The sequence below is a fragment of the Lagenorhynchus albirostris genome, chromosome 20 (genome assembly GCF_949774975.1).
Source record: "Lagenorhynchus albirostris chromosome 20, mLagAlb1.1, whole genome shotgun sequence".
NCBI lineage: Eukaryota > Metazoa > Chordata > Mammalia > Artiodactyla > Delphinidae > Lagenorhynchus > Lagenorhynchus albirostris.
The window spans coordinates 32,669,546-32,694,742 of record NC_083114.1 but is presented as its reverse complement, the minus strand read 5'-3'; the positions used below and the strand labels follow the sequence as shown (position 1 = coordinate 32,694,742).

The window sequence follows — 25,197 nt, the reverse complement described above, 5'->3', positions numbered from 1 at the left end:
ATGTTTCCTATATTAAAGAACAGCAAGGAGGCAATTTGGTGGAACTAGGTGGAGAATGCTAATGGTGTCTCAGAGGTGGTGGTGGGCTAGAGTTTTGTAAGGTAAAAGCTTACAAAATGAGCTTTGTACCATTGGAAGAACTTCAGAAGTTTCGCAGGGAAAACACCTATGCCCACCGCCTAGATTATACCATGAAAATTTTTACTATACTTAGTCTCCACCTGTAGATCTTATTGGATGCATTTCAAAGTGAATTGCAAACATCAGCATACTTTCCCCTAACTACTTTTGCATTAACTAAAGTTCAATATTTGATGAGTTTTTAAAAAATTATTTATTTATTTATTTTTGGAGTACACGGGCCTCTCACTGTTGTGGCCTCTCCCGTTGCGGAGCACAGGCTCTGGACGCGTAGGCTCAGCGGCCATGGCTCACGGGCCCAGCTGCTCTGTGGCATGTGGGATCTTCCCGGACCAGGGCACGAACCTGTGTCCCCTGCATCGGCAGGCGGACTCTAAACCACTGCGCCACCAGGGAAGCCCCATTGATTAGTTTTTTATTGTAAAAGTTACACACAATTAAATATACAAATCTTAATATGTAAATTTCCCGAACTTTGACAAGTGCATGGCAACCCAAATCTCTGTCAAGATATACAGTAGATCTTGATTATCACTCAAGACATTTCCTTCATGCCTATTCTCAATTTTTCCTCCATCCCATCCATGAAACAACCACTGTTATTTTTTTTTCCATTGTAGATTAGTTTTGCCTGTTTTAGAACTTTCTGTACTATTATACAGTATGGACTCTTTTTGTGTAAGGCTCCTTTCACTCAGCATAATGTTTATGAGATTCACTCTTGTTGATTGTCCCTTTTAATTGCTGAATAGCATTCCAATATATGAATATACCATAGTTTATCCCTTCTCTTAATGAGGGATAGCTGGCCTATTAATAGCTTTTGCCTGTTATGAATGAAGCTGCTGTGAAGATTCTTCTGTAAGTCTTTTTGTAAACATATGCATTTATTTCTCTTAGATAAATATCTACAAGTGGAATTGTTGCTTCATAGGGTAGGAATATAGTTAGTTTTATAATAGACTTCCAAACCTTTTTTCTAAAGTAGTTGTATCGTTTTACATTTCCCCCAACAATGTATGAGTTGTACTATATCCTTGCCAACATTTGGTGTTGTGTCCATCATTTTAATTTTTTTTTTTTTAGTTGCGGCATGCGAACTCTTAGTTGTGGCATGTGGGATCTAGTTCCCTGACCAAGGATTGAACCCGAGCCCCCTGCATTGGGAGCGTGGAGTCTTAGCCACTGGACCACCAGGGAAGTCCCATCTTTTTAATTTTAGCCATTCTGGTGGGTGATACCTTGCGGTTTTAGTTAGCATTTCCCTGATGACTAATAATGTTGAATGCTTTTTCATATATTTGTTGGCCATTTGAATATCTTTTAGGGATTATCTGTACAGTTTTTTTGCCAGTTAAAAAAATTGAGTTGTAGAAGCCAATGGAGAACTTTGAACAGGGGTAGACAGTGATGCCTCTTATAAAAATAGGGTGTGACAGCTACTGAGCCCACGCGCCACAACTACTGAAGCCCGCGCGCCTAGAGCCCGTGTTCTGCAACAAGAAAAGCCACCGCAGTGAGGAGACTGCGTACCACAACAAAGAGTAGACCCCACTCGCTGCAACTAGAGGAAGCAACAGAGACCCAACGCAGCCAAAAATAAATAAATAAATAAAATAAATTTATTTTAAAAAATAGGGAGTGATAAGGAGCAGATTTGGGTGGAAAGATGGTGAGTTTGTGGACTATGCACTGTTGCTCGTCTATGAACTGTTGATAGTGAAATGTTTGTTATTGTTTGCAACAAGATAAGTACAGAAGTTGAGAGTAAGCTTTTGGAAACCTATAGCTGTTTGCCAGTTGCGCATCATCCAAACCTGTGTTTGTCATTTACAGACGTATCTGTTTGTGCCAGAATGGAAATTAAAAAAAAAAAAAGTAATTGAGCCTTCATAACATGGTTTGACAAGCAGTATCAGCGGGCAACCAGTTGGAGGAGGAGTTGTTCATGACAATGAGTGTGTTTTAGACATTGTGCCGTCATGTATTATTTCATTTAGCACAAGTAACATCTCTATGATCATTAATATTCATTTTAGTGGTTGTAAGCTCTCCGTGGACATGCAATGAGATATAGAAGTTTCAGGGAGGAGATTTGAATTGCAGGATGAGGATTTGGATTTATTAATATTTCAGCCAGTATGAATTCATTAAGAATCTTTGAGTAACAGAGATACATTCCAAAATCCATATTTAATAAAGGTTGGTTTTGCAGTGGCTTTGGAATGAATAGAGAGTAAAGGAGAAAAGAAAAGGATATGAGGCCAGTTAGGAGTCAATTTCACTTCCCTGGTGGCACAGTGGTTAATTCGCCTGCCAATGCAGGGCATACGGGTTTGAGCCCTGGTCCAGGAAGATCCCACATGCCGTGGAGCAACTAAGGCCGTTGATGGTTGTCACTGTTCCTGTTGTTGGATGCGGGCACGGAGCCCGAGCCTCACAAGTCCCAGCTGTCTGAGCTCCTCTTGTCGGCTGAGGCCCGTCAGTTTCACATTGTCTACTTGGGAGACGTTGAGAGCCTGAACTGAGTTAGTTGTATTGGTATCTGATAAAACATTTAGAAGAGAAGAATCAAAGATGTTTCCAAGATCTTGATTTGGGGCTGGTGCTGCCTGGTACGTAAGATGGCATAGTTTTAGAAGAAATAGAATTTGATTATTAGAATTAGACTTACATTATGTTGAAAATTTTATAAGGCAAAATTGCACTGTATAGTTTAAATAATAAAGTGTTGCCATTAAAAATTTTCAAGATAGTACCTTTGTAAAAAGTCCTGAAATTTTTCCATACTCTTTTGCTGTTAAATGGTTACTTAGCTTTCTCATCCTCTTTTGAAATGCTTAATATCTTAAACACATCTTGAAAATGTATTCATTACAGCACCTAGAAGATGAGAGTTGCATTGTATGAAACAGTATATTTTTAGGTTCAGTAAGTTAAGATTTGAAGTGTTTTCTTGGAGCTTTTGAATATACTGCAAAGGAATAACACTAGGTGTCGCTAACACATTGAGCTAAGAAAAGTATAGCTGTTCCCTTGAAAGATTTGCCCTAAAGCTTTTAGTGTAGCTTTTACACTTTTTGTGTTGCCTTTACACAAAAAACTTTAGAGAAAACATGCAAGGACATATTTGAGGTGAATTCCAATTAGTTTATTATTTGTTAGAAGTTGGATGCCAACAGACCTTGCCATGTCAAGATTGCTAGCCAGGAAACAATTTTTATGGGTTTCATTTGGGAACAATATAAAGTCAGTGATTTGGGTAACTGGCAAGCAGAGAAAGTTTGAATATGGACCCAAATCAAAAAATTGCCTTTGTTGAGAGTATCTTATTTTTTTTGGTCCACTGTCTTATTACTGGAAAGAGAAGTAATGGATGGCTCTTTAGTCACCTGGCAATGAAAGATCTTTGGGTGTCATGGAGTGAATAGAAGCAGAAATGAAGAATAATATTGAAGTAACTTGTGGAATCCATTCATATTAGTAGAGGCAATTTTTTTTGTAGTGTATGTTTCTTAAGGTGTCACTTTAGAGAAGTCTTGTATCTGAAGTTTAGTCTTTCCAGTGTTTAAATAGTGGCTTTATGTGACTTTTGTTGATTTGAAAAGTGAGTTTGAAATTTTATTATAAATTGGTATTTTTCTTGTTTGAAGTATTTTGATGTTTTTCTACTCTAAAATGGAAGATATTCTTTGGACACAAGCTGACTTACGAGTGTGTGGAAGACAGCTTTTTCTTTTCTTATAAATGTTACTGCGTATGTTAAATATCATAAAGTGCACAGATCGTAAGTGTGCAGACTGAATTTTTATATGTGTATGTAACCTTCTGGGCACCACTCAGATTAAGACAGACCATTTGGAGCAACTCAGGAGTCTCTCATGCCACTTTCCTGTCAATACTGTCCTCATACCTCCACGTAACCACTATTCTGACTTCTATCACCAGAGATTAGCTTTTTCTATTCTTGAACTTAAAAAAAGGGGGGGATGGGGGGACATAGATAACCCAATCTATTCTTTTGTGTCTGGCTTCTTTCTCTCAACAGTGTGACTATGAGATTCTTTCATGTTATCGTACGTAGAAGTAATTTGTTCTCATTTTTGCTATATACTATCTTATCATGAATACAATGCATTTTATTTAATTTATTTTTTTAAAATTTATTTATTTATTTATTTGGCTGTGTTGGGTCTTGGTTGTGGCACGCAGGCTCTTCGTTGTGGCACTCAGGCTTCTCTTGAGTTGTGGCGCTCAGGCTCCAGAGCACGCGGGCTCAGTAGTTGAGGTGCGCAGGCCCCGCTGTCCCCGGCATGTAGGATCCTAGTTCTTTGACCAGGGATTGAACCCGTGTCCACTTCATTGGAGGGCGGACTCCCAACCACTGGACCACCAGGAAAGTCCCACAGTGCATTTTTAAAAGTTCGTTATACACCTGATAGACATTTTTGTTGGTTCTACTTTTTGAGCATTATGGATAAAGCTGCTCTGACGTTCTTGTAAGTGTTCCTTGGTGGATATATGCTGCACCCATTTCTCTTGGATATAGACCTAGGAATGGATTTACTGTGTCATAGTGTAGGTGTATGTTTAACTTTAGTAGATATTGCCAACCAGTCTTCCAAAGTGTTTTTACTGATATGTACTCCTACCAGCAATGTATGAAAGTTTCATTTGCTCCACATTTTCATTAGCTCTTAGTATTGTCAATCTTACTAATTTAATAATTTTTTTGTGTATGTGTTGGTATCTCATTGTGGGGTTTTAAAGATGCTTTTATTTTGCAATAATTTTAAACTTTCAGAAAATTTTATAACTGTTACAGGGAACTCCTGTTACTCATTACCCAGATTTACCAATAAAGGACATTTTGCCCCTTTTGCTTTATCATTCTCTCATTTTTATTTTTTTCCTGTGAAGATTTTTTTCGGAACCATTTATAAGTAGGAGAATTTATGCCCCCCCTCTTTTCCATAAATAATTCAGTATATATTTCCTGGGAGTAAGCACATTATCTTTTACAACCATAGCACTATTATCAAAACCAGGACATTTAAATTTGATACAATACTATTTTGTAATCCACAGTCCATTTTCCGGTTTCATCATTTGTCCTAATAGTCTTCTTTATAGGTTTTCTTACATTTTCACTTTCTTAATATTGTCTTTTGATGAAAGAAATCCAGATCAGATTTTAAGTGGTTTACTCTATTTTTTTTTTATTTTTATTTTTGGCTGCGTTGGGTCTTTGTTGCTGTGCACGGGCTTTCTCTGGTTGCGGCGAGCAGGAGATCCTCTTCGTTGTGGTGCGTGGGCTTCTCATTGCAGCGGCTTCTCTTGTTGTGGAGCACGGGCTCTAGACGCGCAGGCTTCAGTAGTTTTGGTGTGCGGGCTCAGTAGTTGTGACTCACGGGCTCTAGAGCGCAGGCTCAGTAGTTCTGGCGCACGGGCTTATTTGCTCTGCGGCATGTGGGATCTTCCCCAACCAGGGCTCAAACCCGTGTCCCCTGCATTGGCAGGCGGATTCTTAACCACTGCACCACCATGGAAGCCTGGTTTACTCTATTCTTAATGCTTTTTGTATCCTTGTTTACTCTAAGGCCATGAAGATATTCTCCTGTGTTTTCTGTTAGAAGGTTGTTGTTATCATCTTTAGGTTTATAATCCTTTTGAAATTTTTGGTGTACGGTATGACATAGGGGTCAAGGCTTTTTTGAATTAAAAAAAGAAAAAAAAAAACAGCTAACTCATTCAGCACCATTTCCTGAAAGGACCGTTCTTTCCCCACCAAATATGAGCATGTAATTCTTGCCAGCTCTGTGTTTTTGCTCTTTCTTTTTTGTTTTTTGGTCTCTTTTCAAATTGATTTTTAAAACCTTTTAACTTTGAAATAATTATAGACTCATGGGAAGTTGCAGAATATTAGAGTTCAGGGTACACTTCCCCCAGGGTCCCCCAGAGGTGACATCTTATGTGACCTGTAGTACAATATCAAAACCAGGAAATAGACATTTACATTGATTTTTCAAAAAATTTTGTAGTTTGTCTTTTCCAGTTTTATTTAGATATAATTGACCTACTATATTGTTTTTCTTTTATTTTCGCTGTGCTGAGCATCATGTGGGATCTTAGTACCCTGACCAGGGATCAAACCGGTGTCCCCTGCATCGGAAGCACAGAGTCTTAACCACTGGACCATCAGGGAAGTCGCTATGTTGATTCTTTTTTTAAATTTTATTTATTTATTTTTTATACAGCAGGTTCTCATTAGTTATCTACTTTATACATATTAGTGTGTACATGTCAATCCCAATCTCCCAATTCATCCCACGCCCCCACATTGATTTTTAACACCATAAATTATGGTCATTTTGCCCATTTTGAACTTTATCTAGATGGATTCATAGGATATGAACTCAGATTTTCATCTGCAGACACAATGATTAATCTTGAGACTTAAGTCCCATTTTTTTTTTCGATTGACCACATATGAATATTCTTCAACCCTGGCCTAGGGGTTATTTGCAGCTAGACAGAGTGTGCGTTGATCACACAGTTCTCATTTATGCCTTTGCTTTTTATCTTCTTTCCTTATGTGTACATTTCTGGTTTAAAGAGTATTGGTCAGCTTGATGTGAACTATCAGAAGTGATAACAAAATTAATAAATAATTGTTTTAAAAGGCTAATACTATTTTATTTATTTATTTATTTATTTTTACGGTACGCGGGCCTCTCACTGTTGTGGCCTCTCCCGTTGCGGAGCACAGGCTCCGGACGCGCAGGCTCAGCGGCCATGGCTCACGGGCCCAGCCGCTCTGCGGCATGTGGGATCTTCCCGGACCGGGGCACGAACCTGTGTCCCCTGCATCGGCAGGCGGACTCTCAACCACTGCACCACCAGGGAAGCCCAAGGCTAATACTCTTTTAAATAAGAAATTAACTAAAATTATAATGCATGAAGGTATGCAAATACAAATTATATGTTTGTGACTCATTCTTGCCATTATTGGCGTTTTGGACCAGATGATTCTTTGTTATGGGGGGCTGTTCTGTACATTGTAGTTGCCACATCTGTGGCCTCCATCTACTAGATGCCCAAAGCAACTCTCTGAATTGTGACAATTAAGAACGTTTCCAGACATTGCCAAACATCCTCTGGTTAAGAACCACAACTCCAGAGAAAATTTTGATTGAAACTACTGGCTTAGGTACATATAATTTGATGGGAAAAGTTGTTGCGTGTAGTTAAGAATACCAAAGAGTTACTGTGCATATATATGTACACACCCACACCACACACCCACTTTAGTAAGAATTGTTTAAAAATGGAACTGCAATATCTGTATTTTTAAATATTAAAATCCATTATAAACTATCCATTATAAACTGTATTATAAACTATCCATTATAAACCTGTTCTTTCCCTTAATATTCATTCAAGTTGATTGTCAATAATCAGTTGTCTCATTTTTTTCAGATGGGAAGAGTGAGATAATAGAAAGTATTAGTTTTCTGGGGACCTTAAAAAGAAATGGAACTAGGATTTCTATTTTCTAAATTTTGTTCATATTCAATTTAATGTTTGAATTTTGGACATAGGACCAAAGGAATGAAATGGAGAATTTCTGATTTCCTAATTTTTGATTCAATTTACCTGTGAGTTTCAGTATTTTCTGGGAATCTTGATTTTACATTAGCAGTTGGGAGAATTCTTCATAAGACTCTCTAGAACTGTGATCATGTCTAATGGTCTTTGTATCTCTGGTGCCAAGTACATTGTCTAACAGTTAGTAGGGTGTGTGTGTTTGTGTGTGTGTGTCTATTTACATATATATTTACATATGTACGTGTATATGTATATATGCACATGTATATATGTTTAATAAATGTGTTTCAAGATTTCAGCCTTTTGCTGGATGTTTTCATCAAAGTGTGCTAGAGACTCAATATCAGAAAGATCCAAACTAAATTTCATAATCTTTTGCTGTTTGCTCTCATTCCATTCCATTCCCAATCCATCCCTTCTCCCTAAAATCTTCTTGTTTAAATTAATTAACAGAAGTCTCATTTTTCCATTCAGCCATACTGAAACTTGAGGGTCTATGCCACGTATTAGGAGGTATAAATGTAACTAAGGGCTGAGCCCTGCCTTGAGGAGATCATATTTTACTTGTGCGCGATGTCACTACATAATTGCAGTCTATGTCAGTGCTTCCCAAATGGGAGTGATTTTGCCCTCAAGGAAACATTTGTCTATGTTTGCAGACATTTTTTATTGTCACTATTAGGAGCTGCTACTGGCATCTAGTGGATAAAAGCCAGAGATGCTGTTAAACATCCTACAATGTACAGGACAACCTCCCACAACAAAAATTGTTCAGTCCAAAATGTCAGTAGCGCTGAGAAGCCCTGGTCTATGAGATTTGTGTTACGTTGGAGGGTTGAATAGAGTGCTGTAGCTGAGCAGTGTTGGGATGCTTTGGGGAATTTTGACACTTGTGTTGCATAGTGAAGTTTCATAATATTAATATAAATAATGGCAACTATTTAAAAAAATAACTGGAATGTACCACACACATTATTTTAGGCACATTGCCCATTATTGTCTCATTATCCTGTCAATTTAGCTAGTTAGTGTTATTCCTGTTTTACAGATGAAAAAAATTGAAGCTCATATTTAACCAGCTCAGCTTCTTTAATAGATGCCTTAAAAAAGAGACTATTTTTTATTTATTTTAAAAAATAAATTTATTTATTTATTTGTGGCTGTGTTGGGTCTTCGTTGCTGTGCGTGGGCTTTTTCTAGTTGTGGCGAGCTGGGGCTGCTCTTTGTTGTGGTGCGTGGGCTTCTCATTGTGGTGGCTTCTCTTGTTGTGGAGCACGGGCTCTAGGTGCGCGGCCTTCAGTAGTTGTGGCTCGCAGGTTGTAGAGTGCAGTCTCAGTAGTTGTGGCGCATGGCCTTAGTTGCTCTGTGCATGTGGGATATTCCTGGACCAGGGCTCGAACCCGTGTTCCCTGCATTGGCAGGTAGATTCTTAACCACTGCACCACCAGGGAAGTCCCCCAAAAGACTATCTTTTAGATCAGTTTTAGGTTCATAGTAAAATTGAGCTGAAAGTACGAAGAGTTCCCGTATACCTCCTGTCCCCCCAAACACACAGCCTCCCTGCTATCAGCATTCCACATCAGGAGTGGGGCATTGTTAGAATCGATGAACTGACACTGACACATCATTATCACTAAGAGTCCATGGTTTACATTAGGGTTTACTTCCAGTGTTGTACATGCTATGGGTTTTGACAGATGTATAATGACGTGTACCCACCATTATAGGGTTATACAGAATAATCTCACTGCCCTAAATATCCTCTGTGTTCTGCCTATGTATGCACTGCTCTAAAAGTCTTGTGGGCACCCTTCTCTGGCAACCACTGGTCTTTTTACTGTCCATGTAGTTTTGCCTTTTTCAGAATGTCATATAGCTGGAATCATACAGTATGTAGCCATTTCAGATTGGCTTATTTCACCTAGTAATATGCATTTAAGTTTTCCCCATGTCTTTTCATGGCTTGATAGCGCTGGGTTTCTAGTGCTGGGTAATATTCCACTGTCTGGAGGTACCACTGTTTATTTATGACAGACACTTTTAAAAAATTAAGATATACATACTATAAAATGTACAAATCTCAAGTCTGTAGTTTGATGACTGTGTGTGTGTTTTATATATGTTTATATGCAAATAAGTCAAATTACCATTGAGAACAAAATGTAGAACATTTTTCTTACTCAGAAAGTTCCCCAGTCACTATTAGCCTCAAGGTAATCACTATTCTGACCATAGATTAGCTTTGCCTCATTGAACTTCACATAAGTAGAGGTACACAGTATGTGCTACTTTGTGTCTGTCCTTTGCACTATGTCTTTTAAAAATTCACCCATGTTGTTGCATGTTGCAGTAGTTGTTTTTTAATTTTTATTTATTTTCCTTTTTTCTTTGGCTGCGTCAGGTCTTAGTTGTGGCACACGGGATCTTCGCTGAGGCATGCGAGATCTTTCGTTGTGGTGCGCAGTCTCTTCGTTGTGGTGGGTGCGCTTCTCTCTTGTTGTGGCGTGCGTGTTTTCTCTCTCTAGTTGTGGCACGCGAGCTCTAGGATATGTAGGCGCTGTAGTTTGTGGCACGCAGGTGCACCCAATAGTTGTGGCACGCGGGCTTAGTTGCCCCGCGGCATGTGGGATCTTAGTTCCTGGACCAGGGATCGAACCTGCGTCCCCTGCATTGGAAGGCGGATTCTTTACCACTGGACCACCAGGGAAACTACCACCAGTAGTTTGTATTTTTAATTTTTTTTCATTACTGGGTTTAATTCCATGGATCGAATGTACCACAGTTTGTTTAGCTCTTCTTTTGATGAGGATTTGTGTTTCTGGCTTCTGGCTATAGTAAATAAAGCTCCTATGAACATAATTGTAGATTTATGTACGTTAGGAGTAGAATTGCTGGGTCATAGGTTAGGCATGTATTTAACTTTATTAGAAATTACCTGGAGTTTTCCAAAGGGGTTGTACCATTACACACTTACATCCACAATATCTGAGAGTTCTAATTGCTCCATTTCCTGCGACCATTGGTTCTGTCAGTCTTTTTTTTTTTTAATAAATTTATTTATTTTTGGCTGCGTTGGGTCTTTGTTGCTGTGCGCGGGCTTTGTCTAGTTGTGGCGAGCGGGGACTACTCTTTGTTGCAGTGCAAGGCTTCTCGTTGCAGTGGCTTCTCGTTGCAGAGCACGGGCTCTAGGTGCACGGGCTTCAGTAGTTGTGGCTCGCAGCCTCAGTAGTTGTGGCTCGCGGGCTCTAGAGCGCAACCTCAGTAGTTGTGGTGCATGGGTTTAGTTGCTCCACGGCATGTGGGATCTTCCCGGACTAGGGCTCGAACCCGTGTCCCCTCCATTGGCAGGCGGATTCTTAACCACTGTGCCACCAGGGAAGCCCCTGTCAGTCATTTTTTTTAATCATCTTGTCAATATTACAAGTTTGTGTGATATCTGTTTTACAGAAGAAAAAAACCTTAGGCTTCTTTTTGATATAATCCGTTTCTCTTTGGTTAGATATCTACTGCAAAGCTATCTTCAATCAACAGATTATATCAGGGTAGGTTTACAATACGAGTATAATATGACAAACTCTTTTAAAAGTGGAAAAAGTCTATAAGCCAAAATTGGCTTATCTGCAGCACTGTTTTCTCTCTTTCCCTTTTCAATTGGACATGTATTCAGCATGAAATAAAATAATGAGTTAAAGGGAATCCAGTTTGTGTGTCTGAGTGATTATGAAGTGTTTATGACAGCTGCTAGGCTGACACTCTCTGTAATGGTGTTACATTGGCTTCTGAACACCTTCCAGTCTGCCTCCAGGCGTGTGTGTCTGTGTAGTCTGAGTGGTTTTACATTAACATCCACCCTGAGTAAGATCTTTTGACTACAGAAGTGTTACTTGCAAATGGAAGATACCATTAGGGCTGCTTCAAAGCTCTGGAATGGTATTTGGATTGGTGATGCTGAAGTAATGGCTCGGGTTTTGAAGTGTAATGTCTAAATCTGCGTTGCATAACCGGAGGAACGTGTGAGTTTAAACTGCTTTTCTTTGATCTTCCTTTCAAAAATCAGGCTGAAGGAGAAAGGTTAAAGTTGCCTTAAAATATTCCTCTCTATGTGTGTAAAAATTTGGAAGTATGAAAATATGATTACAAATTCCATTCATTATTTATGTTCTGCGGTTTTCATATTGTTTTTGAAACTTACTTCCTTCTTGCTTCAAGTTTTGTATTTTGAATTTAGTGTCAAGACCAAAATACAGACTCGGTTGCTGTCTGCTTTATGTGGTTAGCAAATATCTGTTCTATAAGTTGTTAGTCCTCACAAATATGCATTTTAGGTGGTTTTTGTGGTTTGCATTTTTTTCTTGATGGCATACAGAGTAGGTTATGGAGATACTGACACTCTGACATTAACTGAATCATTTGTGGTTAGCTAGGCAGAAATAAAACAAAAAGCTTGTCCCCTCCGTCCTCCTACTTTTAGGAGCTTTCAAAAGAATTACATTTTTACCATTAGGAATACTTTCTTCAATGTGTGCTATCTTAAGTTTTTGATATTGTTGGAGCAGAACTGTAACACATAAAATGACCACCTGGCAGTGACTTGTTCAAGAAAAAAACCCCGAGTTTAAAAACTGTTTTTGAATACAGTATTAATGGAGATTCTGATGCCTCTTTGATCTGGTCATTTAGGGGGAATATTTTTCTCTGTTTCCTTATGTCTAAAATGAAAATATATCATCAGATTGGCTCACAGGGTGAGAGAGAGCTAGAGAGAGAGCTTGCTTTGTAGTGTGATCATTACTCATGTAGCTACGTGCTGTCCTTCTGTTGCTTAGGAACCAAATACCTTAGTATAAGATGATACTTCCCTCTCCTTCCCCTATCTCTTGTTTTATGTTTTTTAATTTTTACCCTTTCTAACTAAAAAAAATATACATATATATATATGTGTGTGTGTGTATATATATATATATATATATATATGTATTTACCTTTTCTCCTTATTTAAAAAAATTATTGTTGTTACTTTGTAAGTTAAAAAAACTGGCAGGAATTCCCTGACAGTCCAGCGATTAGCACTCCGCAGGCTTCCACTGCAGGGGGCCCAGGTTCTATCCCTGGTTAGCACAGTGTGCCCAGGAAAAAAAGAAAGAGAAAAGACCAGGGCTTTCCTGGTGGTGCAGTGGTTAAGAATCCGCCTGCCAATGCAGGGGACACGGGTTCAAGCCCTGGTCCAGGAAGATCCCACATGCCACGGAGCAACTAAGCCTATGCGCCACAACTACTGAGCCTGCACTGTAGAACCCGCAAGCCACAACTACTGAGCCTGTGTGCCACAACTACTGAAGCCCACACGCCTAGAGCCCATGCTCCGCAACAAGAGAAGTCACTGCAATGAGAAGCCTGCACACTGCAACGAAGAGTAGCCCCAGCTTGCCTCAGCTAGAGAAAGCCCACACATAGCAATGAATACCCAGCGCAGCCAAAAATAAGATAAATAGAATAAGTAAATTTATTTAAAAAAAAAGAACACCAAAAACTGTCATGAACCAATCTTCATTTTAAAGAACTTCATCAGTTCAGTTGTGTTGTATGTATGATTACTACATGTGAAACAATTAGCAAAGTGATAACTTATATACTTGTTTATTTAAATAGACCAAGTAAGGTCCTTTTGTTACTTTGGGAACTGAATTAATTAGTGTAAAATGTTATCGGCTCTTCGCTCCTCCCATCTCTCTATATTTTTACCTTTTATCCCTATTTTGGGTGGGGTGGGTATTAAGGAAGGTTAAAATTTATTTGTGGAATTTTCACATTTTTCATATATATGAAAATAAACACTAATATACTATTTTTAAAGCAGTTTTAGGTTTACATAAAAGTTGAGCAGAAAGTACAGAGAATTCCCATGTATCCCTCATCCCCTGCATTTTCCCCTATTAACATCTTGCATTAGCGATGCGCCACGTGGCTTACAAGATCTTAGTTCCTGGACTAGGGATCGAACCTTAGCCCACGGCAGTGAAAGTGCTGAGTCCTAACCACTGGACCACCAGGGAATTCCCGAGGTACATTTGTTAAAATTGGTGAACCAGTATTGACACATTATTAACTAAAGTCCATAGTTTACATTTTTCTCCTTAACGAAAAAGTTTTATTTGTTATTACTTTTTAACTTTAATGAAGCACTGTTCTTATTAAGGACTTCATTTCAACTCTGTCTATGTGGCTGGTACATGTGAGACAATTAGAATAGATTGATAATTCTACATTTGTTTATTTAAATGGACAGTTTTTACGTCACTCTTGGTAAGAAAACCTGTTGCAGGTAAAAACATTACATTAACCCAGAAAGGCTGGATTGAGCGTGGGATATTTGCCGGCGAGAGTGGCGACTGCCTTGATCTTGAGTGGGAGTGTGAAGACCAGTGTGATAAAACCTGCTGCCCAGATGAGGTGCTGCTTGCCACTCTGATAGTAGTCCTTTTCTTGAGAGCTGAAAAGCTTAGGAAGTAATATACCAGTGGGTTCAATAATGAGTTGTACCAAAATGTGTTTTATGATGTGGTGTTATAACAAATTTCCAGGTATTAAATGTTAACAACATGTTTTGAAAACAGGGAGGCAAAGGCAAATTAAGTACCATTAAGATTGAATAATGATGCCAACATAGACTTAGTCGTTTATTTATCAGTTCATTCATTTAACAAGCATCTTCTTGATTTAACTCTCTTGCTTCATATTTTAAATATACAGTTTAACACCTTTGCTTTGTTAGATAGATATGTCATTACCCGTATTTTAAAGCCAAACTCAGATTTAGCAAATTTGTATAGTTTATAAACAGAAGTCCAGTTTATTTTCTATTGTAATAAACTGTTGGAACCGTTGATGTTGCTGATGTGATCTTTGTAACTGATTATCTGTCATACTGTACGCAGTTGGCATTGTTGCCATAGGCCATGCATGATTTTGGGAAAAGAATAAAACTTCCAGGGTCTTACCTGTGGGCTGCTTTTACTCTCTTTGATTTTCCAAGTGGAATCAGAGGCATTACTTTTTGGAAAGCTCAGGTGTGAAAGATATTTTTGACTGAAAGTCAGGATGTGCTTGAGATAAACACAAAGAATTCTTTTTCCGATGTCTTTTATGTCTGATGGCTTGGTCTTTTTTTTTTTTTTAAGAAGATGTTGTGGGTAGGAGTTTATTAATTAATTAATTTATATTTGCTGTATTGCGTCTTCGTTTCTGTGCGAGGTCTTTCTCTAGTTGTGGCAAGCGGGGGCCACTCTTCATCGCGGTGCACGGGCCTCTCACTATGGCGGCCTCTCTTGTTGCGGAGCACAGGCTCTAGACACGCAGGCTCAGTAGTTGTGGCTCACGGGCCCAGTTGCTCCGCTCCATGTGGGATCCTCTCAGACCAGGGCTCGAACCCGTGTCCCCTGCATTAGCAGGCAGATTCTCAACCACTGCGCCACCAGGGAAGCCCTTGGTCTTTTAATTTATATTTCCAGTGTAAAAATCCCTACTGTATGTGATGTAGCCATTTTGAAAAATAGGTAAATTAATACCTCTTTTTAAGTTTTTTAGAGATTAAACCTTGCTGATGTATTTATCAAGGAAAAAACCTGCTAATCATACCTTTTGTATTCGAACTGCTTGAGTTATAGGGGAAAGATAGTAATTTTTGTATGTTTCCTATCTTTAATAGGGACTGAATTTGCTTTGAATGTTTACAAATCAACATTTTTCCACTTCAAGGGCTATCATTTTTTTATAACCCAATCATTGTACCTTATATGGGGGGAGAGATTGCTTATTACTGGATTTGGAATTAAGATATGAATTCAGTTAGGTATAAAAAGCTCTAGTTTTTCCAGAGCTGCTGAAATGAGTTCTTGAATTCAGTCATAATGCTGGAAATCAAGGGTCCTCCAGGATAAAACTCTTACATCATGAGCCCTGATGGAGGGCCACTATAATAAAGCCTGTTTGTTTATTTAGTTTGAGGCAGCATTGCTTTTCCAAAGGAGGCTAATTTATGCATTTTACTCACTGTGCATAATAGATCTAAATCCAAAATTTATTAGAATCAGGCAAATATATTGGGCAAGAGACTTTATCAGACTGCTCATGAGAGAGTATAACTAAATTCCAATAATAATATGAAAGGGTGAAACCTCCTTTGAAGAAAATGCAAATTAAAATGACGGTGAGAATCCCACTGAACATCCACCAGAATGACACCAACTGTTGGATGTGGAGCAGGTTGAGAACTCCTTTACACTGGTAAATTGTTCAGTTACTGTTGTTAAAATCTACAAAATATGCACATATTTCTAATACAGAAGCAACTTCAGTAGTATATACCCAAAAGAAATACTTAAATATGGTCACTAAATGCCATGTGCAAGAATATTCATAGTAATCTTCCTTATGATGTTACCAGTTAAAAAATGGTAAAATCATGACACTCATACAACTGTAAAATGGACATGTGTCATAGATTTTATTTAACTTATTAATGAGGTGTTGGACAAGTTAACGCCGGTTCAAAGGAGAATCTGACGAACAGATATAGGGAATTAGGAATGCTGAAATGACCCTGTTAAGAGATGCAAACCTAGCTAATAGCCTGTTGGGAAAGTGTATACTGCTTGGAATCTTTTTTATGAGTGGAATTCAATTGTATATCTACTAAACAAGTTTCATTTGCATTTCTGTGGGCAAGAGTCAATTGCCTTACTATTCGTTTTCTACAACTTACAGTATTGTAAAATAGCCCAGTCAAGACAAAGGTGCAGATTCTTATAGAATCAAATAATCCCAAAGGATCCACTATATAACTCTTGGTAATCCACTGGAAGAACACACAGTAATCTTTTTCCCATTTGAAAGTTTGTTGCAATTTTTCCTGACATCTTATGAGCCCAAAACTAGAAACAACCTAGAAGTCCAGCAACCAACAGTAGAACGGATAAATTGTGGTCTTTTCATGCAATGGGAATCTATATAGCAACAGAAATAAAAAACTACGATCATATGCAACAATACAAATGAATTTCACAGGCATGTAATGTGTGAAAGAAGCCATTCACAAGAGAGTACATACTACGTGATTCCATTTAAATAAATTTGAAGAAGTAAAACTTATGTGTGAGAAGTGTTAGAAGTCAAGATAGTGGTTATGGTTATTCTTGCCTTGGGTTTGTGAGTGCGAAGGGGTGTGGAGGGACCTTCTGAGTATCTGTAATGTTCTGTTTCTTGATGTCTCTGCTGGTAACAGAGGTATATTAACATTGAAAATTCATTAAGCTGTACATATACCTAAGATTTATGTATTACTGCTAAGTCTGTTATCTTTCAGTAAAGTTTGCTAAAAAGAATCAATTGGAGACCACAATTCTCCATTTGACCAGTGTCTAAAAGGGAAGTTGGGGGTGTAAATATGTACTATTGTCCTAATTCTGTGTCTTTGTAGAGCATAATTATTATTGTCCTTTGTGTTTGATTGAATTTTCTATTTTGTAGTCAGATGCCTTTGAAAAGTCATCAGGATTTCAGAAACAAGTTTGGTTCTGAGGGCTAGATGACCTTCATGTGCTTTCAGAATTCTCTAAAAGCACTTATAAAGCCCCCCTCCCCCCCCAGCTTTTATAGCCTTTTCTCTGTGTGTATGATTGTCTCGGCTGTTATAATTTCCTTTTGCCTTAGGTTGAGCTGTGAGATTCTAAACTTGTACTCCCCCCCACCCCTTTTTGGTTTGGTATGTAATTTGCATATTTTCACCATGTGAAAGCTATTTTCTATGGTTGGAAAAGATTTTTTTCCAACAGTGTGAACAAATCATTCTTTGTTCTCCTTATTGTGCCTCCAAACTGGTACGTCCGGTTTATGCTCCAAACAACAAAAGCCTGTCATCAGAAATTAAAATGCCAGTAAGAACAAAGGCAGAGACCCATGAGGAACTATTGGAGAGGTTTCCTCCCTGTTGCTCCTCTCCCCAAGTTACTGCAGTTGCCAGGAAGTTGGAACATTGCTTGATACACGCCTTCCTTGTAGTTCTACCCTTGTATTTATTATTGTTGGTTTAAAAGTGAACTTAGAGCTCCTGGTAATTCTTCTCAGGATCAGTAAAATCCTCATCTCAGAGATTCTTTGCTGTTTTCAATGAGCTCTTTCTAAGAAATCTAAAAATCACTTTGAAAGCCTTAAAAAAACTTCATCAGTTTTGACATTTATTTGAGAGCAAAATTGCCAGTGAACATACTGTATAAAATGATTAGAGGCAATTGAAAACGGCAGCTAAAGCGGAGCCTATAAGGACATAGCCATTCTCTCTGTGTCCTACCTAAAATGTGCACGTCTTATCTATATACACGTTATTAGCACTGTCTCTGTTCTGAACTTGTATTCCAGTATAGAGTTTGCCTATATTATTGGGAGAGTTCTCTCCTCTGGGAAGTTTGACATTTGTGACTCACTTAGGATACTTTAGAATTATGCTTCTAACAATTTTGATTTTAACATATTCACAAACTTCTATACATAGTAATAGTGCTTCCCCCCACCTCCCTTCCCTGATGTGATAATTGAAGATTCTAGGACCTTAACTTAGAGGTAATAAAGGATCGGCAATGAATGTGGAGATGCGTTTTGTAATCACGCCTAATGTTTTTTGTCTTACCTGTTGCTGTACATTTAAAGAGGGATTTAGAGTAGAAGCTTAGAATAGAATAGGGCATTTAGGTTTGTTTTAAAAGCCGTTATGCTCAAAAGCATGGTGCGTTCAGATTTCAGAATGTTTTTGTATATCAAAGTAAGCTCTTGGGTATTAAATCCAGTGATAACAAACGTTTATCATATTGTGAATATGCCAAGACAGGTTTGTTTTATTCTTTATTGTTTAGTATAATTTAGTATAGCAGCTCAGTTAAATGTGATTAGACTTTTTAGCTTTAAGGCTTTATTTGATAGGACCAAAAGCTAAATGCTAGACTTGTGGCATATGGAAATAATAGTACAGAGCAGTGAATTTTGTGTTAGAATACTATGATTTGTTATAGGTATAAACCTTATTTGTGAGAGGTGGTTTTCATTACTCTGAATTATAATGTCAGTGCAATTTCTACAGTATTGTTTTTTTTAAATTTTAATTTTATTTATTTTTATATTTATTTTTTAATTTTTGGCTGTGCTGGGTCTTCGTTTCTGTGCGAGGGCTTTCTCTAGTTGCGGCAAGTGGGGGCGTCTTTTCATCGCAGCGCGCGGGCCTCTCACTATCGCGGCCTCTCTTGTTGCGGAGCACAGGCTCCAGACGCGCAGGCTCAGTAGTTGTGGCTCATGGGCCTAGTTGCTCCGCGGCATGTGGGATCTTCCCAGACCAGGGCTCGAACCCGTGTCCCCTGCATTGGTAGGCAGATTCTCAACCACTGCGCCACCAGGGAAGCCCTACAGTATTGTTTTATAATTTATTTTTCATTGCATTCTTAGTAGAAATAGTATGTATATTGAAGAATACTGTTTATCCATTGCCTAACAAACAATCTCTTTTCAAAAAGTAAATGACTTGGCAGCTTTGGAGGTAGCCAGTAATGCATCTATAATGTAATTGGACTGTATTAGTGATTTACCTTTTGGTGAAAGTGTTCTTAAAATCAAAAAGGTGATGGTAATTTTTGGATTTCAGAGAATGTGTGATTTACTGCATTGGGTGGGAGATTGAACAAAGTGACCCTTTAAGGATTTTTCTAAACTGAAAATTCTGTTCTATAAGAATAAAATGTGGACTTAGGAGCTGCAGTATATAATGGCAATGGTATTTTATTTACAAAATTAATGTTTACAGAGGAATTTGTAGAGAGGTAAATTTAAGAAGTAAATTTAAGTTTGCTATACTGAGTTTGTAGCTTTTGTGTGTTTAATTGGTGATAGGTGGTGCTATTGTTGCATAGTTAGTGGGAAGAGCCTAGCATTCCTCGTATCTTCTGCTTCCCAAGTGCTATAGAGGGATTTGCCATTGTGGCCAATAAATACATTGTAATAATTTTTATAAGCTAAATGAATATGATGGCTCTTTAAGAGACAAAAATATTTACAGTTTGCAGCTCTTAAATTCGGGTAGAAGAGAAGCTGAAGATCTAAAAAAGTAGTTAATCTAAAAGACAGCTCTGCAGATTTATAGTTTAATATTGGAAGATTGATAAGCCTTTTATAATGTATACAATGATGATATTTTAAACTCCTTGTTTGGCAGGCCTATTTTTAAAAAATACCATCAGCGTGTTTATGGAATGTTTATCATTTTTATATCTGTTGTAAGTTCTTAGGTATTTAGAACGAGTTATTTCTATATCTGTTGTAAGTTTTCGGGTATTTAGAATGAGTTTTATAATATTTGCCATTTTCCCTATCTGATATTACATATTCCATCAAACACTTGAGAATTAAGAAAATGTATTGGGAACTACATTACCACTTATAGTAATCTGGAAAGCCTTTCTTAACATTATGATTTAATATGTTCAGTATTTCAATTAGCAAATTGTTCTTTGGAACCACTAATTCTGAAAAGCAGTTGTTTTCACACTTGACACAAATATTAGAATACCTCTTTTACTTTGGGATTAATAGGCTGCTGTACATCTGAGGAACAGATCTGATATTACTGAAAATGAACGGACATTCATACGTGTTTGATCTATGTGTGTAAGAAGAATAATGACATTTAAAGATGCGTACATATTTTTTTATGCATAGAATACTGAAATTTAAAGCATCTTGAGGTCCTTTAGCACCTTTATAGTCTCAGCTTATAAATGCAAAGGAATATAGGCTTAGAGGAGGTAGGGGAAATGTGGAGATGTTGGTCAAACGGTGCAAAGTTGCAGTTTTGTAAGATGTACAAGTCAGGGGACGTAATGTTCAGGCATGATGACTGCAGTTAATACTATATTGAAGACTGGAAAAATAGATTTCAGATACTCTTATCACACACAGAAGGTAAGTCTGAGGAAGTGACTGTGGTAATCATTTCACCATAAATATGTATATCAAATCTTCATGTTGTATACCTAAATGTATACAATATTTACTAAAATATATTTAGAAAAGAAAATAAGTAATAAAGGTTTATAGAGGTTAAATGATTTACTCAACATAGTTAACAGGTTGGGTTGCAGAACCATAACTGGCAACTAGGTCATTTACCCTCCACCTCAGTGTTCTTTGCAACATGTTTTGCTCTTTTTCATTTATAACAATTTGCGAAAGTTACTACAACATTTAAGTTCTGCTTTTCAGAATGCTAAGAATATTTATGTTTTTCTTACATAGAAAACTGAATACTAATTAAAAAAATCAGAGTTGCTTTGCTCTGAAATGGAAGGCAGTCACATAGGAACCGAGCAGACTTTAACAAACTGGTAGTTTTTAAAGATAAAAATTACAGGTTTTCAGAACAGACCTTTTATTTTCCTATTCATATTAAGTGCATGCTCTTATAATTTTCTAAAAATATTTATGATAATTTAAGGTATTAATATACTTAATGTGTATGGTCAGCCATAAACAGGTGTGTGAATGTACATATACTACATTTCAGACCAAAAATCGTGATAAAAATTCAGGAGATCTTGTTTTTGTATAATAATGTTCTGACCTGCATTTTCATTTACTGAATTTTTTTTCTGTCTTCTGCAGATCAGTGGGGAAGCACAGGAGCTTTTTTCTGTTCGACATGGCCCAATTCGAGCAGCTAGAATCTTGCCTGCTCCACAGTTTGGTGAGTGTAGCCCTTAGGAAGAAACAAATCATTCAGAAAGAGGTTTCTCTTTTATTGGTCTTGGACAACAGACAGCAAGAATGATAACTAAAGTCTGTTTTCCTCCACGTGTGCATACTCCTTCCCCTCCTCCCTCCAAGATAAACTCTTAGTTCTGTCAGTTGAGATGGAAATAGGTAATCTTAACCAATTCAGTATGGCCATTCACTTTCTGCTGCGGTTTTGATTTATCTTCCTCCTCTTTGATCTCCATTTAGTTTCTGACATTGCTGGCTCTTTCTTGAAGCCCTCTTCTCTCTTGGTTTTCATGGCAGTGCTCTTCCCATATCCCTTCCTTGCTGACTGTGCCGCTTTTGTTATGTTTCTGGTTTAGCTTACTTCTGTGGGTATTCCCCAAGTCTCTGTTGTTCTCAGTGTCTTTGCTCCTCTTAGTTACACTTACTGCCTTGAAGAGCTTGGTTTTCACCATTATCTCGATTGTAGATGGGTCTGTTGTCTGTATTTACAGCTATGGCAGAAGTACAGTTTCGGGCTTTTGACCTTGGATCTCTGCTTTAATAATGAAAACTTCTTAATGTTGTATTTAAATATTATGTATTTTTAAAATTAAAAAATCAGATATATGGTTAAATTACATCTGTTATTTGGAAGCGTAATTCCCAACTCTTTAATGATCTGAGCTTTCTAAGGGTTGTATTTTCTCTTTAATTTGCCTATGTTCACTCAGTAATGCTTTTGTATGTGCACTAAAAACAATCATATTAATATCATTTGCATACTTAAAAAGAGGATATTAAAATATTTTAATGCTATTATATTTTTAAAGTTTGTACAGAGGTTGGGAAATCTTCCTGATAATACTTCTTTATGCAGTTATTTCTCTACATTGGTGAGAATGATGTTTATTAAAATGTACTACTATTTGCATAACTAATGTTAGGGATTAATTTAATTATTAAATCTACTTAATTGAAATGGTAAGGGTGGAGGTAATAAGGCAACAATATCCTGCAGTCACGTGGAGATTTTTCCTTGTTATTGAACTGTATGGCATCTACAGTTATCAACTTTGTCTCTGCTTTACACTCTCTGTTTTCTGTTGCATTTGTGTTTTGGTGAAATTTTTGACAAAGAAGATTGTTTTGGAATAACCAGCCTCACTGGATGGTTGGAATCAAGAAGAACTTTAGGGCTTCCCTGGTGGTGCAGTGGTTGAGAGTCCGCCTGCCGATGCAGGGGACGTGAGTTCGTGCCCCGGTCGGGGAGGATCCCACATGCTGCGGAGAAGCTAGGCCTGTGAGCCATGGCTGCTGAGCCTGCACGTCCGGAGCCTGTACTCCGCAGCAGGAGAGGCCACAACAGGGAGAGGCCCGTGTACCGCAAAAAAAAAAAAAAAAAAAAAAAAAAAGAACTTTATTACTAAAGGACTCTGCCCTGTCTTTGTTTCTTTTGTATGTAATTCACAGAGGCAGATTTTTCTCCTTTCATTTCATTTATGAAGTACTTTTCTTCATGTCAATTATTTATTTTTTTATAATTTATTTTATTTATTTTTGGCTGTGTTGGATCTTCGTTGCTGCAAGAGGGCTTTCTCTAGTAGTGGGCGGGGGCTACTCTTCGTTGAGGTGCGCGGGCTTCTCGTTGCGGTGGCTTCTGTTGTTGCGGAGCACAGGCTTTAGGCACGTGGGCTTCAGTAGTTGTGGATCGTGGGCTCTAGAGCTCAGGCTTAGTAGCTGTGGCTCACGGAGTTAGTTGCTCCGCGGTATGTGGGATCTTCCCGGACCAGGGCTCAAACCCGTGTCCCCTGCATTGGCAGGCGGATTCTTAACCACTGCGCCACCAGGGAAACCCTATTTATTTTTTATATTTTAATTTTTTTTTTGCCGCACTGCATGGCTTGTGGGATCATAGTTCCCCAACCAGAGATCGGACCTTGGCCCCCTGCAGTAGAAGCACGGAGTCCTACCCACTGGACCGCCAAGAAATTCCCTTCTTTATGCCAATTATTAATGTTCAACTTTTCTCAAATTTTTTACTTTGGGCAGAACTATATGAGAGAGTATAAAGCTTTAAAAGCTAATATTGCTAGTAGAATTTGAATTTGTTTAATTTACTTTGTCTAATTAAAAGAAAGATTTCTCCATCCACTATAATATACATTTATTTATTTATTTATTTAAAAAAATTTTTTTGGTTGTATTGGGTCTTCATTGCTGCATGCGGGCTTTCTCTAGTTGCGGCGAGCAGGCGCTACTCTTCATTGTGGTGGCTTCTCTTGTTGCGGAGCACGGGCTCTAGGTGTGTGGGCTTCAGTAGTTGCAGCACGCGGGCTCAAGTACTTGTGGCACACGGGCTCTGTAGTTGTGGCTTGTGGGCTCTAGAGCGCGGGCTCAGTAGTTGTGGCTCATGGGCTTAGTTGCTCTGTGGCATGTGGGATCTTCCCAGACCAGGGATCGAACCCATGTCCCCTGTGTTGGCGGGCATATCCTTAACCACTGTACCACCAGGGAAATCCAACTATAATATACTTTTACATGCACTATAAGATACTTTAAATACACTTTTTTTTAGATTTAAGATGTAATTTCACAAAATGTTGTATGACTTGCAGAAATTACATGTTGCTTTTATTGTATTTAATTTTTTAGATTTATTTTCATCAAACATGCAACTGATCAGATAAAATTTGTAATGGAAAATAGAATACCCCTTTCCTCTCTTCTGCCCGTTTTGCTTTTGTGCTCACTTTGGTGGAATAAGTCCTTTGGTAGCTTCCTGGAAAAGGATGTGTGGTAGATCTTGTTCATCTGAAGATGTCTTTATTTTTCTTTAATTCTTGATTGTTAATTTGTCTGGGTAAGAAATACTTGTTTGTAAGTAATGTTACTTCAGAAATTTGAAGGTATTGATCTGGTGTTATGGTTGAAGAATCTTAAGACATTTTGACACCTTTTTCTTTGTATATGGCTTATTTTTTCCTCAGGAGCTAATAGAATGTTGGCTTTGTTCCCAGTGTTCCAAAATTTTGCACTGTTGTTTCTTGGTTCTTATGTTTTTCTGGGCCTCTTCGATGTAGAAATGCAAGTAGTATAGTTATGAGAAAATTCTTTTTCTTTTTTTTTAATATCTTTTATTGAAGTATAATTGCTTTACAATGTTGGGTTAGTTTCTGCTGTACAACAAAGTGAATCAGCTATATGTATACCTAGATCCCCATATGCCCTCCCTCTTGAGCCTCCCTCCCACCCTCCCTATCCCACCCCTCTAGGTCATCACAAAGCGTCAAGGGAGAAAATTCTTTAAACTACTTTTTTGATGGTTTCTTCTCTTAAGTTTTCCATGTTCTCTCTTTCTGGTACTTGTATTATTTGGCTGTTATATCCCCTAGAATGATTAATTAAAAAATAATTTCATCCCTGTTCTGTTTGGGAGATTGTCTCAATATGGATTACTAACTCTTCTTGAATAATTCTTTGCTGGGATGTCCCTGGTGGTCCAGTGGTTAAAACTCTGTGCTTTCAATGCAGGGGGTACGGGTTCAATCCCTGGTCGGGGAACTAAGATCCCACATGCCTTGTGGTGTGCCCCACCCGCCCCACAAAATGATTTTTTTCTGCTGTCTTTTTTTCTTAACCTCTCCTCATGCCCAACACCTCCCTCCCTCCCTTCCT

At 38.0% G+C, this 25,197-nt stretch overlaps 1 protein-coding gene across 6 annotated transcripts in view; it reads left to right on the top strand.

Annotated features, from left to right (window-relative positions):
• BCAS3 (BCAS3 microtubule associated cell migration factor) overlaps window positions 1-25,197 on the top strand; it is a 570,722-nt gene that overhangs the window by 25,731 nt on the left and 519,794 nt on the right. For all 6 annotated transcript variants that reach the window (XM_060135888.1, XM_060135885.1, XM_060135887.1 and 3 more), the window contains exon 6: window positions 21,445-21,526. In XM_060135888.1, the coding sequence (XP_059991871.1) occupies window positions 21,445-21,526 (82 nt within the window). The remainder of the gene's footprint in view (window positions 1-21,444; window positions 21,527-25,197) is intronic.